Source organism: Littorina saxatilis, linkage group LG16, assembly GCF_037325665.1.
Source record: "Littorina saxatilis isolate snail1 linkage group LG16, US_GU_Lsax_2.0, whole genome shotgun sequence".
In the NCBI taxonomy this organism is placed as follows: Eukaryota; Metazoa; Mollusca; class Gastropoda; order Littorinimorpha; family Littorinidae; genus Littorina; species Littorina saxatilis.
This window is the reverse complement of record NC_090260.1, coordinates 19,678,993-19,694,383: the sequence shown is the minus strand read 5'-3', so window position 1 is coordinate 19,694,383 and position 15,391 is coordinate 19,678,993. Positions and strand designations below refer to the sequence as shown.

Sequence of the window (15,391 nt, the reverse complement as noted above, 5' to 3'; positions counted from 1 at the left end):
CTCACTTCCTGACGGATTGCAAGTGCCAAAACTAAAAGTTAGTCATTTTCCCGTGAAATTACTAATTATCCCGTGAAAATGAGTAACTAACGAGTGAAAACAGTAACTGACAGCTAGCGTTAATTAGTAATTATCACGTGATAACGGGTAACCCCAGGCTTTGGCACTAGTAAGCCGTCATATTACTGTGCCTTTAATGTCACTCATAGTCTGAGGCCTGCTGATGTCAATGATTTGGGCAAGTTTGGCGCAGGTCTTTAACATTTCCCACAGTTTTGCATTTGGATGTGTGCTCTCTGGCCAAGTCTTGTTGCACAGGGGTAGCAAGGGGGTAGCAAGAAGGAGAGGCCACCCTCTCAGATCGTTTTGCAGAGTCTGTTCTTCCTAGCAGTCGCACAGAGCTGAAGGTGAAACGCCTATCCTTTTGAGGTGTACCTTCAGACAGCAGTGTCCTGCGCGAAGGCGGAAGATGGCTGTCTATTCTGCGTGAGAAAGATGGGGATATGGTCGTCAGTTGCTGTCTGTCTTCTCTTTGAATATAAACTTCAAAGAAGGTGCATCACCAGCCAAGTGTTGACTGTTTTCTTTATGCGGAGCACACAGTCCTGGCAGCAGCTGTTGTCCATCTGTAAACAAGCAAGATCATTATTATAATGATTATATTGATGGTGTATTTGTTTTACCAGAAAGACGAGTAAAATAAATGTGACAGGGGAGGCTACCGCTCCTTTCACAGCAGACTCTGCATCCGAGTTGTTGGCCTTTAAGTCAACACCCGTGGTTTGTGGAAATCTGTTTGTGATGGGGTCTGTTAGTTTCCGATTGTCTGTGTGTTCATGGAAACCTTCGGGTTTGCATAACAGTTTTTATAGCGCTAAGAAATTAGCCCTAACATTTTCAATCCTGTTTGATTGCACTTCGCCTCCCGAGGTGATCGTAGTGTTTCGGCACACGGTTACATAAAATTTAATTTTTGTTTTAGTTATGATTGCAGCATGTGGCATACATGCTGTGGAACGATCATATCTTGTGATAGCTTCCCTCTGAAAATAACTCTACTATTTGAAATGTACTTTTACAAAACAAAACAAAAATAACTTAGGCTTTTGAAGATCCACATCTAATCCTGCCACACTGTAGGCACAATCAGAGGCTTAAACTGCCAGGGTCATTTACCATCCAAAAGTAGCCTGGCGATACTGGCATGCTTTAATTAAGACTGATGTGTTGCTCAGAATTACCGGTGGTGGTTCGCTGCAAAACATAACCTGCTATGATTTTTTCATACCACCTGACTGGAAATTAAGTCTCATGCAATAACAATTATACTGCGCCAGACGTACAGCAGTCCCGTTAAATTCTCACAGTCAGTAAAATAAGCTTGAAGGCTTAAAAAATAATTAATGACTTTGGTCCTTAAAAATCTGAAAATTGTAATTAAAATTACTTTTTTATAAAACGATCCAAAATTACGTTTATCGTATTCTTCATCATTTTCCGATTCCAAAAACATATAAATATGTTATATTCGGATTAAAATCAAGCTCTGAAAATTAAACATAGAAAAATTATGATTAAAATTAAATGTCTGAAATCGATTTAAAAACAATTTCATCTTATTTCTTGTCCGTTCTTGATTCCAAAAACATATAGATATGATATGTTTGGATTAAAAACACGTTCAGAGAGTTAAAAAGAATAGAGATATAGAAAAGCGTGCTATCCTCCTCAGCGCAACCGCTACCGCGCTTTTCTGGATTGTTAATTTCACTGCCTTTGCCACGAGCGGTGGACAGACGATGCTACGAGTGTATGGTCTTGCGGAACAAATGCAATGCGTTCAGTTTCATTATGTGAGTTCGACTGACCTTGACTAAATGTTGTATTTTCGCCTTACGCGACTTGTTATCTCTCTCATCGTTTCTTCTGTCTCACTGAGCATGTCTGTACGTGTCTCTGTCCCTATATATCTCTCTCTCACTAACCATTTCGTCTGTGTGTTTGAGTCTGTCTGTCTGTCTGTATTTTTCTCGTTGTCAGTCTCTCGCTGTCTCACTCGGTCTCTCCGTCTCTGTCCCTCTCCTTCTCTCTGTCTCTGTCTCACTCGGTCTCTCCGTCTCTGTCCCTCTCCTTCTCTCTGTCTCTGTCTCTGTCGTCTCAGACTCTGTCTTTGTCTCTCGCTCTGTCTCTCTGTTTATGTCTCTGTCTCTCTCGGTCTTTGTCTCTGAGTCTCGGTCTCTGTATCTCTCTCTGTTTCAGGTACAAGTAACCCGTTCCCTTCCCCATTTATCTCTTTATCAGTTGAGCCACCTTGACACGGTATTTATTGAAAGCTACCTAGCCAGAATATCATGCTACAGCTGATTGTGTTATACGCGTACAGAATATCGGTATGGTAAATGAAAACCGAAATTAAACTGGTATGAGAACTCATACTGGCACACGGCCCTTTTCATAATTGTCAACACACCACCGGCACTGTGTACGAAACAAACTTGTATGAGCTGTAAAAGAGAACCTTTTCAAATTCTGATATGTGGTAATAATACAAAGGGGAGTATTCATGCGTTTGATGTTAAAGATTTCTTTGCATAAGAGCCCGTGGAAAGCAGTAGACCTCCTGTGCAATGACGGTTGTGGCTTGATCTCAGTGCATGAGTAGAACTGTCATTAAATGTTAGTCACGAAGGGCGCTCTGCACATGTCTGTTGCCATTGGCAAAGGTAAACATCAATCGGGTACCTTCTAGAAGAGACCACACTGCGGACAGCTGTGGATTTGACGGCAACCTCACCATTAAGACGTCCTTAAAGGATGGAAGACTGACGTTTTGTTTGTCAGGTTAGTACTCACTCAGTCCATATCTCCGCACGTACAGTTCCTTTAGTATATGAAATAATCTAGTTATGTTTATTTCATTACAGTTCTTTCTCTTTTCTTTTTCAATTGTGATTATTTATTCTTCACAAATCAACCAAATTTTCCATTTTCAAAACCTAGAATCCTTCAAGGAAACCGACTGAGACTCCAGTTGGCATTAGAGCATACGCAATGCACGTATCAATGCACGCATGCCGATGCACGTAGAACTTTCTTACCATGATTTTGCTCTTGCTTTGGTTATTTTGTGAACAAAATCTTAAGCAAAATGAGAGAAAGTGCGGAACAGAACAAGTTTGTAGACCAAATGTGCGCAGTCTACTTTTTAAAATATTCACATGTGAAAGAAGGTACACTTGGCAAAAACACAAAAAAATGCAAAATATTTGTGCCTCAACTACAAAAAGACCATGGTGGTTTTATTGCACAACAATGTTCTATTCCCTCAAAGGTGCTTGTTTTGGCAATTTGACATGCTTCTAGGATCGAGGATTTCTGGAGAGAAAAAAGCTTCTCAATTGCAACCACTTTGCCGGAAGTACGTCTCGTATTGAGGCGTGAGATCCTGAGAGTTTCGAAGCAATCCATTCAGTCATCGCTGAAATACTGAGCTTTTTGTTATGGTACCCTCTGAATTAACGCAAAAAACTCTCGTTTTCTACTGCTTATGCGCGTCACACCTACATCAGTAGAAATGACATAACCAAAGAGATACGTACGATAGCAAAACAAAACAACCTGTTCTGGATAGATGAATGATTTGACTTTTTCCTCGTTTAAAGGTACTGAACTTGTCAAATCCAGGTGCACGGAGCCCCTGGGGCTTTTAGTCATACCTCAGGCAGCTATCCGTTAGAAGAACTACCAAGTTTCATTGACTTGCACCCAAAGAGTCAAGAACTGCGATTTTTTTACGAATTAATTTCGTACTCGGACCCGGCTGGTCTTGGCCTATTTTTGGATCTAAATTTAGATCAGGTAGATCACCACATCATGCACAAAAAGACACGTCACTAGCAACCTATGTCAGACGTCATAAAACAAAATGGAGGCCGGAATCACTGAGTTGAATCGAACTCCGACCAAACACCACGTAATAACTAGGTTAATTTATGCACTCGCGTGAACAAGAAACTGTCGAGCTTCACATATGTCGTCGTTGGGTAATTTTGGGTTTGTTTTACTACCATAGGAGGATTTTTGAACTGTAAATGCACTCAGTTGCAACAAAAACGCAAAACGAAGGGTGTGGGCTGCACTGTGCCTTTAAACAGGTTGGCAAGTCGCGCCTATTACAATGTGTTGTCGATTTTGTAATCGGTACCTGATTTTCGGGGTACCCTTATTTCGGCAGCCATCACGTATACTACAACAGAAATCTTTGATCCGAAAAGTGTGCCAGCTACACACAGGCATCGTATGCGAAGGAAAAAAGAAATGAAAAACATCAAGCTTAACTGCCAGGAGTTATAATAAAGCCTTTCTGATTTATGACAACACTTCACACATTGCCCAAATGAAGGGTATTCAAGTCCAATGAAAAAAACTAAATGTGAACGTAACAAGTATTGTTGGATGGCTCCTCTACAAGCTTTCAATCTTCCTGATATTGAAGGGTCGATTATGGGTCGATGGTTTGTGCTGCATTGAAGAATTACAATACTTCTTTTCATGCGAGTCGGTGGAAAGTATTATAATTCATTATCAATAAATGTCGTGTTTAAATTTCAGTGCATGAGTAGAAATGTCATTGCATTTAAACTCAGACTGGTCATGAGGAGTTCTTCGCGCATGTTTGTTGTCATTGGTAATGGTCAATATTTACAGTTGTGCACGTCCTAGATACTGGGAAATACTATGGGTTGTCAACTTTGAATGACTGTCACAATATGTCTGAGCAATGGATGACAAAGGGGATGCTTTGATGTCAAAGGGGATGGATTTGACTTACTGTAACAACCAAGTTTGGGTTTCCAAACATTGCTGTGGGTTTTAAACGATTTAATTTTTAGCCAAAATGCCCCCAAAACAGCACCTAAAACTGGGACAAAAATACACCAGTCTGTGTTGCAGCTGTACATAATGGAGAATAAAGCTCTGTGAATTTTATTGTGATGTTTATGGGTCAGCTGAAGGATTATTCTCGACATACACACTCAAGAATTACATCTATTTTTCTTCTTCTGGGAGTTTGATCGGCAAAGAAAACACGTAATCGTGGGTTACCGTCGTTTCCGGTTTCAACTTCATCAAAAAATGCGATCTGCTGAACAAAGGAAACCTCAAAGTTATTCAAAGTCATTATTTATTTATTTCAACAACATTTAGGTTTTCAAAACACAGCACTACGGTAGGAAACAAATTTATTTCAGCTTATAATCGCGCTTGAATGTACCCCACCCTTGTTTCGTTTCCATCTGTAACCCACGAAAGCATGGCCACAGCAGACGACAAATCCCGCATTGCCTATCACACACGCGTTGTGAGATCGCGGGAACACCGTCGAAAGTTCCATTCATGACGTTTGACCCGGTCATGTGAATAGACAATGAGAATTTATCCACCCAATCGTATTCGTTTCCGGTTTTTGAGACGTAACTCACGACAGACCACGCTGTATCTTCACTGTTTGAGACCTGTAAAATCTTTTTTGACAATTGTAGCATATATTCATCGACGAATTTTGCGATATTTTGCTGATTAAAGCTTGATCTGGTGCAAAGTTTGAGCAGCACATGTGTTCTCATGATCGGCGCCATTATGAAATTTTCGATTCTTCTGCAACGCACGATCGACAATCGATTAATTCTCTCATTTAGGATTGTCGCTTATGGAAACTTGAAAATTTCAAACTTTCATGTATGCATAGTTATTTATCTATGTAGTCCACATGCAATAATCAAGTTTTAGTTCTTTTCTTTGGAAATAAAAGACATTACGAACTATGGTTTCCATGAAACTCACGACAGTATTATCTCTATACACATAAACCCAGTGAGCACAGATCGAAAACTTTTTGCTCACTTAAATCTTTCTATCATGTATTAAAACCCAAAAGGGTGCCCAAAACGCTAGTTGCTACATTTGACCTACAAAAAAAACTTTTGCGCCTGGACATTGCGTGGGTTACGGTTTCCACTTTCTACTTCGATCTAGTTAACTTATGGAAACTTGTAATTTCAAACTTTCATGTTTGCATATTTATTTATCAATGTTGTCCACATGCAAATTGCAATAATCAAGTTTTAGTTCTTTTCTTTGGAAATAAAAGACATTACAAACTATGGTTTCCATGTAACTCACGACAGTATTATCTCTATACACATAAACCCAGTGAGCACAGATCAAAAACTTTTTGCTCACTTAAATCTTTCTATCATGTATTAAAACCCAAAAGGGTGCCCAAAAGGCTAGTTGCTACATTTGACCTACAAGAAAAACTTTTGCACCTGGAAATTGCGTGGGTTACGGTTTCCACTTTCTACTTCGATCTAGTTAACTTATGGAAACTTGTAATTTCAAACTTTCATGTTTGCATATTTATTTATCAATGTTGTCCACATACCACATGCAATAACTGAGCTAAAGCTCTTTCCTGTGGGATATTAAAGCCTAAAGTGGAAACCATGTAACCCACGACATAGAGCGTACTGCATGTGTCTAATTGTCATTTCTAAAGAAACCCCGATATGAAAGGTCCTCTCTTTGACAGAAAAAGATACAGGCATGTCTTTTGCACTTAAAAAAGAGTATTTCACTCAATTCAGTCCTACTTTTTTTCCTGGTGTCCATGTCCCATAGTTGTGACCCAGTATCTAGGATGTGCACAGTTGGATATCTGCTGGAAGGGACCCAACTGTTGGTAGCTGAAATTTTAACGTCAGAAATTACCCCTTCGATGTCTAAAAAAAAAAGAGGTCGTTTTGTGTTGCAAGCTTTATGTAGTACTACTAGCTGCACGTTTGCTTGTGTTTGCTTGTTATATGACATACATAAAGCAATTTGTGTTCCCAGCTTGTACACAAATGTTAGTGGCCTTCATCTAATTTCTAGGTGACTTGTGTCACACATACACACAGTGTGAAAGAGTGACATTTTCTTACAAAATTGCAGACAAACAATGGAGGGACCTATCACTAGTGATAGGGACCTATCACTAGTGATTAACCTGTTTGATTTGAACATTTACTTTTTTCAGAGCAGAAACCTACATTGAGGATATACTTACACGCTGTGGACAGATCCAGTTGCTGAGTCACGTGTTTCAAGTCATCTCGAAAGTTGTGGCCATAACTACAAGACATAACATCCATTTTGATACCAGGAGTTGAAACATGCTGTCAAACCGTAAAAAGCACAAGTGTGTGACTTTCAAAACGACTCTAGTTTCTGTGGTTTAGGTGTCAACGTTTTTCTGATGGAGCAGTCACTACGAACATTCTCGGACCCATGCTGCCTTATGATAAAGTGTGCAGACGTCACGGTAATCCATGTTGTGTGGAAAGACTCCCGTGATGATCGTGCTAAACTGATGATGTAGGATAATGTTGAACATGTAGTGAACGGGAAATCACGACATTGTCCCAGTCCTCAGATATTTTTCACTCCGAACACATCTTCCTAGTACCCCACTTTTAAGGACTGATCAGATTCTCTCACACCCAACTTCTGGCACAGAACCTCCCCAGCCCCCCCCCCCCCCCTAAACATCACAACTTCAATACAATTATTATCATCATACCGCGCAACAACCAGCAATTTCCAAAATGGAGGCAGAATACAAGCAAAGGCTCCGGCTTAACTGGACCTTCTTGGAAGAACATCTGGAAGTTGACCAAGTCGTGGAACACTGCTTCCAGCACAATGTGCTGAAAATGTCTGACAGAGAAAGGATCAAGGCAGTACCTTCACGACCTGACAGGGTTTTCAAATTCTTGGATATCCTCATGGCCAAACCTGGTGACCGAGGCTACGAGGTTCTGCTAGAAGTTCTGTGTCTTCCAGACGTTGGCCAGCAGTTCATTAAAATGCGACTGGAAGAGACTGAGCTAAACCAGGAGGAAGGTGAGTAAACGATGCTCTTTTTTGTGACGAGGTTTGTGTTTCTACAAGAATTGTTAGGTCTCCCGAGCGTTCAACTGAGGGTCCTTTGCTAAGGCAATTTTTGGCTGATTGTGTGTTTGTAAAAAAAAAAGGCTATTTGGCAAGTAATTTCTAGTACAGAGTTACTGTCTCGGTTTTCTGGTACAATTTTCATGCAGCTGCAGTTGGGATAAAGGGGAGATAGAGGGTCTTTGTTCTATTCTGTTTGTGTGCATTTATCAATGATATCAGTTTTTACAATAAATTTAGTCTTTTGCATTACCTACCTCAACCTGCCCCCTGTCTTTGAACAAATAATTTGCTCTTTCTCCTTATTGGATTTTCTTTCTTTCTGTAACTATTTTAATTAATTGAAAACCCTTTAATTATAAACTAAAAAAATAATTGCAACAATTGTTGTATCTCAACAAAAACAATAATTCCCGTGTAAATTCGGTCAAACTTTGTATGCCATTAAAGGCACTTCACTTCGCTATCTGGCGCACTTTTCAGATTATAGATTTATTTTACAGGGGTAACGTGACCACCGCTCAAATAATGGTACCCCCAAAATCGACCTGACAAAAACGTATGGTACGACTTTAAAACAAATCGACAAAGAATTGAGAATTAGCTCAACTTGGCAACTTTCATATACTTAATGTTTTTGCGTAAACTTTGAAGTGTACCATGACAAGATTCGTTGTAGTTCAGCAATGGCCCGATGAGTTGCGCACAATTCCATCGTTCTTGTCGTACTCCAGCTAAAACTTCCGATCGTTACAAAATTAATACTTGTTCAGATGTAATGCAATCTTCCGAAACATGTTTTAAAACCTGTCATAAGTTTATGGAGTACATCCAAAACATTCATGACTTCGCAAGCATACAGACAAATGACCAGAATTCAGCACCAGACAGGCAGAGAGGATGGATGAATTACACATGGTCAAAAAGTATAGCTGCAAGTCTACTCATAGAGATATTGCCAATCAAATATGAACGTTTTCTATGCCCGTTGCTTGCAATTGGAAAATATATCTCTTTTAGTCAAGTTACAATCTACACTACTTGTCATAAAACACTTCACACATGCATTTGAGGTCAGATCTTTCAGGATGATGTCGTTTATCGTAAAACCAATCAAATGATTGGAAAGGGCGTGTATGCCCCTAACCTATTCAGAAAACAGATTGAGTTTACATGACGAAGTGTCAAAACAGTGGAACCTACAACACAGACACACCTCAAAATCATTTGCTATCATGCTGCGCGCATGGGGAAGTAAATCTCGTAAAATGTATAAAAGGGATGTGCACTGATATATTGTACAGTTGTATATATACAATGAACTATTCATCAACAAGCCTTGTTTGTGCTTTTTTGGACGGTTTTCTGAGGATACCCACGTTTTCTTGATGACGTCACAGCATAGACACAGGGCCGCTGATCGGTTGGTGTGCTTCGCCGGGTAACCGGTGTGGAGTTGTATCGTCCACAAACTGAGACAATAACACTACCTCGTTATTTAATTTCAATCCTTTTATCACAGAATTATTACGGAACATATTAAATACAAATATGGTGAGAGACTATCGCCTTGAAGGACGCCTCTTCTTATATTAAACCATGTGGCAGACTGCGGCTTTAAGGTACCAATCTGAAATGCAATCCTACAGGCCGGACCGAGTCAAAGACTGTCTGACAACAAAAATGTATCCGTGACAGTGCCGCCTCAACTTTTGCAAATGGGAAAATATGACGACATTTTACAAACCCTATCAAAACTCGGAGAAAAACGGCACGTGTGCTTTACACACACAGACAGCCACACACAAACCCCACCTTCCACCCTTGTAATAAAAGGAACATGTTTGCATACACAAAAAGATTTAAACGGATGTGTGTTTTTAATTTTTTTTAATTTTTATACATTATCTGAAATAAAAAGTTTCCTTTTGGAATCCTATTGCAAGGTTGGAGATCTGCATGAATTAAATGGCCGTTTTAAACTCCTATAGTGACTTGTAGTCATTGTATTAATGTTCACTTTGCATCTACAGGTTTAAAAGCGTGTTTTAAAAAACAATTCTTATGAAAAAGATGTGTAAATATTGTTTTGTTGTTCAGACCAGAGTAAAGTGGAGATCAACCGTGAAGCCAGCCTGTTCACATCTACCCCAGCCTACAGGGACGCCTTGCAGCTACTGGAAGACAGCGGACTGCTCTTCATCACAGGACCTGCCAGCAGCGGTAAGACATCCATCGCGACAGCCTTACTGCGTCACTACCAGCAGCAGGACAGGACGCCCCTCGTTCTTCACCGCTACGAGGAGTTCAGACAGCACGTGGGAGAGGACCGCAAGCAGGTGATCCTGTTGGACGACATTTTTGGGGATGAAGAGTTTATATATTTTCGGTATAAGGAATGGTCGCAAGCACTTACAGTTTTGAGAGTGTTCTGCGAGCAGAAAAAATGCATTGCTATCATTACCAATCGTAGTACTGTCATCCCTGAACTCAAAGAGAAATGCAACTTTGAAGAAATGTTTACAGATTCGCTTGTCTTAGACTTGAAAAAATCTGATGCGTTGTCAGCAACTGAAAAAAGTGATATGCTCGAGAAACACGTCCACAAAGCAGGAAAGACGCTGACAGAATCGACTTTACAGGATATTCTTCTGGTTGACACGAGCAAACATATGTTCCCAAAATGCTGCAGAGACTTCGTTCAAAGTGTTGATACAAATGTATCGCTGAAGGACATATTCACAGATGGAACTTCAGTCATGTCAGCATCATCTTATGAACGCAATGCTCGAGCGCTTGTTGACGAATTAATGAACGCGGTCCAGACTGGTGACGAGGAAAGTCTTCGTGACTTGCTTCACCGCGGAGTTAGCGCCATGTCTAAGGACGACGATGGGAACCTTCCCCTGCACCAGGCCAGCAAGTGTGGCAACGTGGAGGTTGCGAGAATCCTTGTGGCTTGGAACGCAGATTTTAATGCAGTAGATTTCCGGATGCACACGGCCCTGCATTATGCAAGTTCTATGGGACATAAGGACGTTGTTTGTTTCTTGCTGAAGAAGGGAGCTGACATCAATGTTGCAGAGAAGGATGGCTGGACTGCAATTCACCTCGCTGCAAGCAAAGGGCATACTGGCATCCTTGAGTTTCTGATCACAAAGAATGCAACGCAGTCAAACAATGCAGTCAACATACCAATACTTACCGGTGACACTCCACTGCATGTTGCGTGCACATCAAGGCAGCTTGGCACTGTCAAGATGCTGCTGCAAAGTGGCGCTGATACTCATGCTTCTGACCAAGATAGAGAAACACCTCTACACGCTGCCTGTTTTCATGGCTGTATTGATATTGCAGATGTCTTGATTCAGCATGGAGCTAGCTTAGAAGCAAAAGATAAGCTTGACAAGACGGCACTGTGTACAGCTTGTGAAGAGGGGCATGCGGACTTGGTCCAGTTTCTAACTGAGAAAGGCGTAGCTACAGATGTAAAGGCAAAGTTTGATTCAGACTGGGTTTTTTTTTAAGTACGCAAAAAAGAACGTTGCTGAGCCCATAGCGTTACAAATGTTTGAAAACGACGAGGAGGGTGAGCCAGAATATTATACCGTCCTAGAGTTGTCATGCATCAAAGGTCACGCCAAGGTGGTGTCTGTTCTTTTGGAAACAGGGATGGACATTGGGACGCAAAGCCATGACAGAATGCACCCACTGCACTTTGCTTGTGTCATGGGCCATGACAAGGTGGTGTCTGTACTTCTTAAAGCTGGTGCTGATGTTGAGGGAGAGGCTAAAGACAAATTCCGCCCACTGCACTTGGCATGTAAGATGGGCCATGACAAGGTGGTGTCTGTACTTCTTGATGCTGATGCTGATGTTGAGGCAGAGGCTAAAGACAAATTCCGCCCACTGCACTTGGCATGTAAGATGGGCCATGACAAGGTGGTGCCTGTACTTCTTGGTGCTAGTGCTGATGTTGAGGCAGAGGATGAAGACAAATCCCGCCCATTGCACTGTGCATGTATGATGGGCCATGACAAGGTGGTGTCTGTACTTCTTGTTGCTGGTGCTGATGTTGAGGCAGAGGCTAAAGACAAATTCCGCCCACTGCACGTTGCATGTATGATGGGCCATAACAAGGTGGTGTCTGTACTTCTTGGTGCTGGTGCTGATGTTGAGGCAGATAATGAACACAAATTCCACCCACTGCACTATGCATGTATGATGGGCCATGACAAGGTGGTGTCTGTACTTCTTGATGCTGGTGCTGATGTTGAGGCAGAGTATGAAGACAAACTCCACCCACTGCACTTTGCATGTCGAATGGGTCATGACAAGGTGGTGCAGCTGCTGATCAGTGCTGGTTGCAGTGTGACAACAGAAGCAGATAACCTTTCCACACCATTACACTGTGCATGTGAGAGTGGTGACTGTGTGTCAGCCAGGATGTTGCTTGAGCGTGGCGCCCTGCTTGAAGCAAGGGATGGTGATGGTAAAACTCCTCTCAACACGGCGTGCTATGGAGGTCACAGGGAACTCACACTCATGTTACTTGACCATGGTGCGGATATTCAAACTACAGACAATCTGGGTAATAGTCCACTCCACAGCGCCTGTCTTAAAGGACACACTGACGTAGCCTTGGTGTTGATCAACAGAGTCCTGAACATAGACCAAACAGACATAGCTGGGAAAACAGCGTTATACAAAGCATGCTGGCAGGGAAAGGTGGACACCGTCAAGATGTTGCTGGAGAAAGGAGCTGACTCACACATTGCAAACAAACACGGTATCACACCCTTACACACAGCATGTTGGAATGGACATACTGACACAGCGCTGATACTGATCAACAGTGGTGCTGACATTAATACAACAGACACATACGGAGAAACTGCTCTGTACAAAGCATGCTGGCAGGAAAAGGTGGACACTGTTAAGATGTTGCTGGAGAAAGGAGCTGACCCACACATTGCAGACAAACGCGGTTCCACACCCTTACATGCTGCATGTTGGAATGGACATACTGACACAGCACTGATACTGATCAACAGTGGTGTTGCCATTAATACAACAGACCCAGCTGGGGAAACTGCTCTGTTAAAAGCATGCTGGCAGGGAAAGGTGGACACTGTCAAGATGTTGCTGGAGAAAGGAGCTGACCCACACATTGCACACAAAAACGGCAGATCACCTCTGCACTTTTCTTGTTATAAAGGACACACTGATGTAGCACGTGTACTTATAGACAAAGGTGTGAAGATAGACAAAAGAGGCATGGCTGGGAAGACAGCATTGTATGAAGCTTGCAGTCAGGGGAAGGTGGAAACTGTTAGGATGTTGCTGGGGAAAGGCGCTGACAGACAGATCAAAGACAATGACGGGCGGCTACCATTGCATGAAGCCTTTCAAAATAAACATACAGACACAGCGTATTTTCTAGTCAGCTATCCAAACAAAGGTGCAAAAACAGCTTTAAATGAAGAAAACGCTCTGTTGTTAGCATGTTTGCAGGGACAGATTGAAACCGTGGAAATCTTGCTGAAGAATACGGCTGACAAAAAATGTACAAAATTCAGGGACCTGTCTCCGCTGCACATTGCTTCTTTGTGTGAAAACAACGACTTGGTGAAGATGTTGATCACCAAGGGGGTAGATGTTGATAAGAGGGACAGGTATGGAGAAACCGCTCTGTATAAGGCATGCAGTCAGGGTAACGTGGACACTGTCAAGATGTTGCTGGAGAAAGGAGCCTCCATGGAGATTGCTAATAAACACGGTATCACACCCTTACACACTGCATGTTGGAATGGACATACTGACACATCGCTGATACTGATCAACAGCGGTGCTAACATTGATACAACAGACACATACGGAAAAACTGCTCTGTACAAAGCATGCTGGCAGGGAAAGGTGGACACTGTCAAGATGTTGCTGGAGAAAGGAGCTAACCCACAGGTTGCAAATAAAAAACTCGGTATCACACCTTTACAAACGGCATGTTGGAATGGACACACTGAAACAGCACTGACACTGATCAACAGCGGTGCTAAAATTGATACAACAAGCACAGGTGGAGAAACTGCTCTGTTCAAAGCATGCTGTCAGGGAAAGGTGGACACTGTCAAGATGTTGCTGGAGAAAGGAGCCTCCATGAAGATTGCTAATAAACACGGTATCAAACCCTTACACATTGCATGTTGGAGTGGCCATACTGACACAGCACTGATACTGATCAACAGCGGTGCTAACATTGATACAACAGACACAGCCAAGCAAACTGCTCTGCTCAAGGCATGCTGGCAGGGAAAGGTGGACACTGTCAAGATGTTGCTGGAGAAAAGAGCCTCCATGGAGATTGCTAATAAACACGGTATCAAACCCTTACACATTGCATGTTGGAGTGGCCATACTGACACAGCGCTGATACTGATCAACAGCGGTGCTAACATTGATACAACAGACGCATGTGGAGAAACGGCTCTGTTCAAAGCATGCTGGCAGGGAAAGGTGGACACTGTCAAGATGTTGCTGGAGAAAGGAGCTGACCCTCACATTGCAAAGGCGGATTGTACAACACTTCTCCATGCTGCTTGTTACCACGGACACACTGACATAGCGCGCATGTTGATCAATAAAGGTGTGAACATAGACAGAACAGACACAGCCGGACAAACTGCGCTGTATCAGGCCTGCTGGAAAGGAAAGGTGGACACTGTCAAGATGTTGCGGGACAAAGGTGCTAACTGTCATATCTCATCGAGACAAGGCCTGACACCGCTGCACATAGCTTGCCGTGAAAACCACGAGGCTGTAGTCAGACTGCTGTTGTCCTGGGGAGTCAACACCAGAGCTAGAGATAAGAAGGGTAAAACAGCATTGGAACTTGCGAAGAAAAAACAGTTTCATAAAATAGCAGATATGTTTGAATCGGGGATGGTGTAAGAAAGAGACAGACAAAAAAAAGTTTGATTTCTTGAAACCAAAATTGCGGAGAAGATGTACAGGCTTGAGAAGATGAAGAAAATACCGCAAATGATTCTTGAGCTTAACCTTCTACACTGCAAAACATGATACTTTTATTTTGTCTGTTTTATTTCTGCCCAGATGTTTATGTCATCACAGTGTGAAACAAGTCTGGGCAAGGGACACATTGCAGAAAGAATCTTGAGTTTTGACATAAATAAATCCCTGCGCCTTGAATATGTGCGCGATATAAATTGCATAAAAATAAAGAAGAAAAATCCCTGCGCTTAGAACTGTACCCACGGAATACGCGCGATACAAGCCTCATATTGATTGATTTCCTTGAAATTTTTGTGCTCCTGTATTATCTTTGATAATCACAAAATAATGCTATTTCCGTCGACTGTACGTTGCTGATGTTGATGTTACC

General features: G+C 42.0%; 1 protein-coding gene across 1 annotated transcript; it reads left to right on the top strand.

The window, feature by feature from the left end:
- Window positions 1-7,646: 7,646 nt before the first annotated feature.
- Window positions 7,647-14,940, top strand: LOC138949914 (serine/threonine-protein phosphatase 6 regulatory ankyrin repeat subunit A-like). Its single transcript, XM_070321698.1, has 4 exons — window positions 7,647-7,944; window positions 10,093-10,339; window positions 10,685-10,931; window positions 11,521-14,940. Exons 1-4 carry the CDS (start codon window positions 7,647-7,649, stop codon window positions 14,938-14,940), a joined length of 4,212 nt encoding a protein of 1,403 aa, XP_070177799.1.
- Window positions 14,941-15,391: the final 451 nt, after the last annotated feature.

Excerpts from the sequence above, each read along its gene's own strand:
- LOC138949914 (XM_070321698.1), top strand. The coding sequence starts at position 7,647 with ATGGAGGCAGAATACAAGCAAAGGCTCCGGCTTAACTGGACCTTCTTG. Across the intron at positions 7,945-10,092 it reads TGAGCTAAACCAGGAGGAAG|ACCAGAGTAAAGTGGAGATC; the intron begins GTGAGTAAACGA and ends TTTGTTGTTCAG. Across the intron at positions 10,932-11,520 it reads GCAAGTGTGGCAACGTGGAG|TACGCAAAAAAGAACGTTGC; the intron begins GTTGCGAGAATC and ends TTTTTTTTTAAG.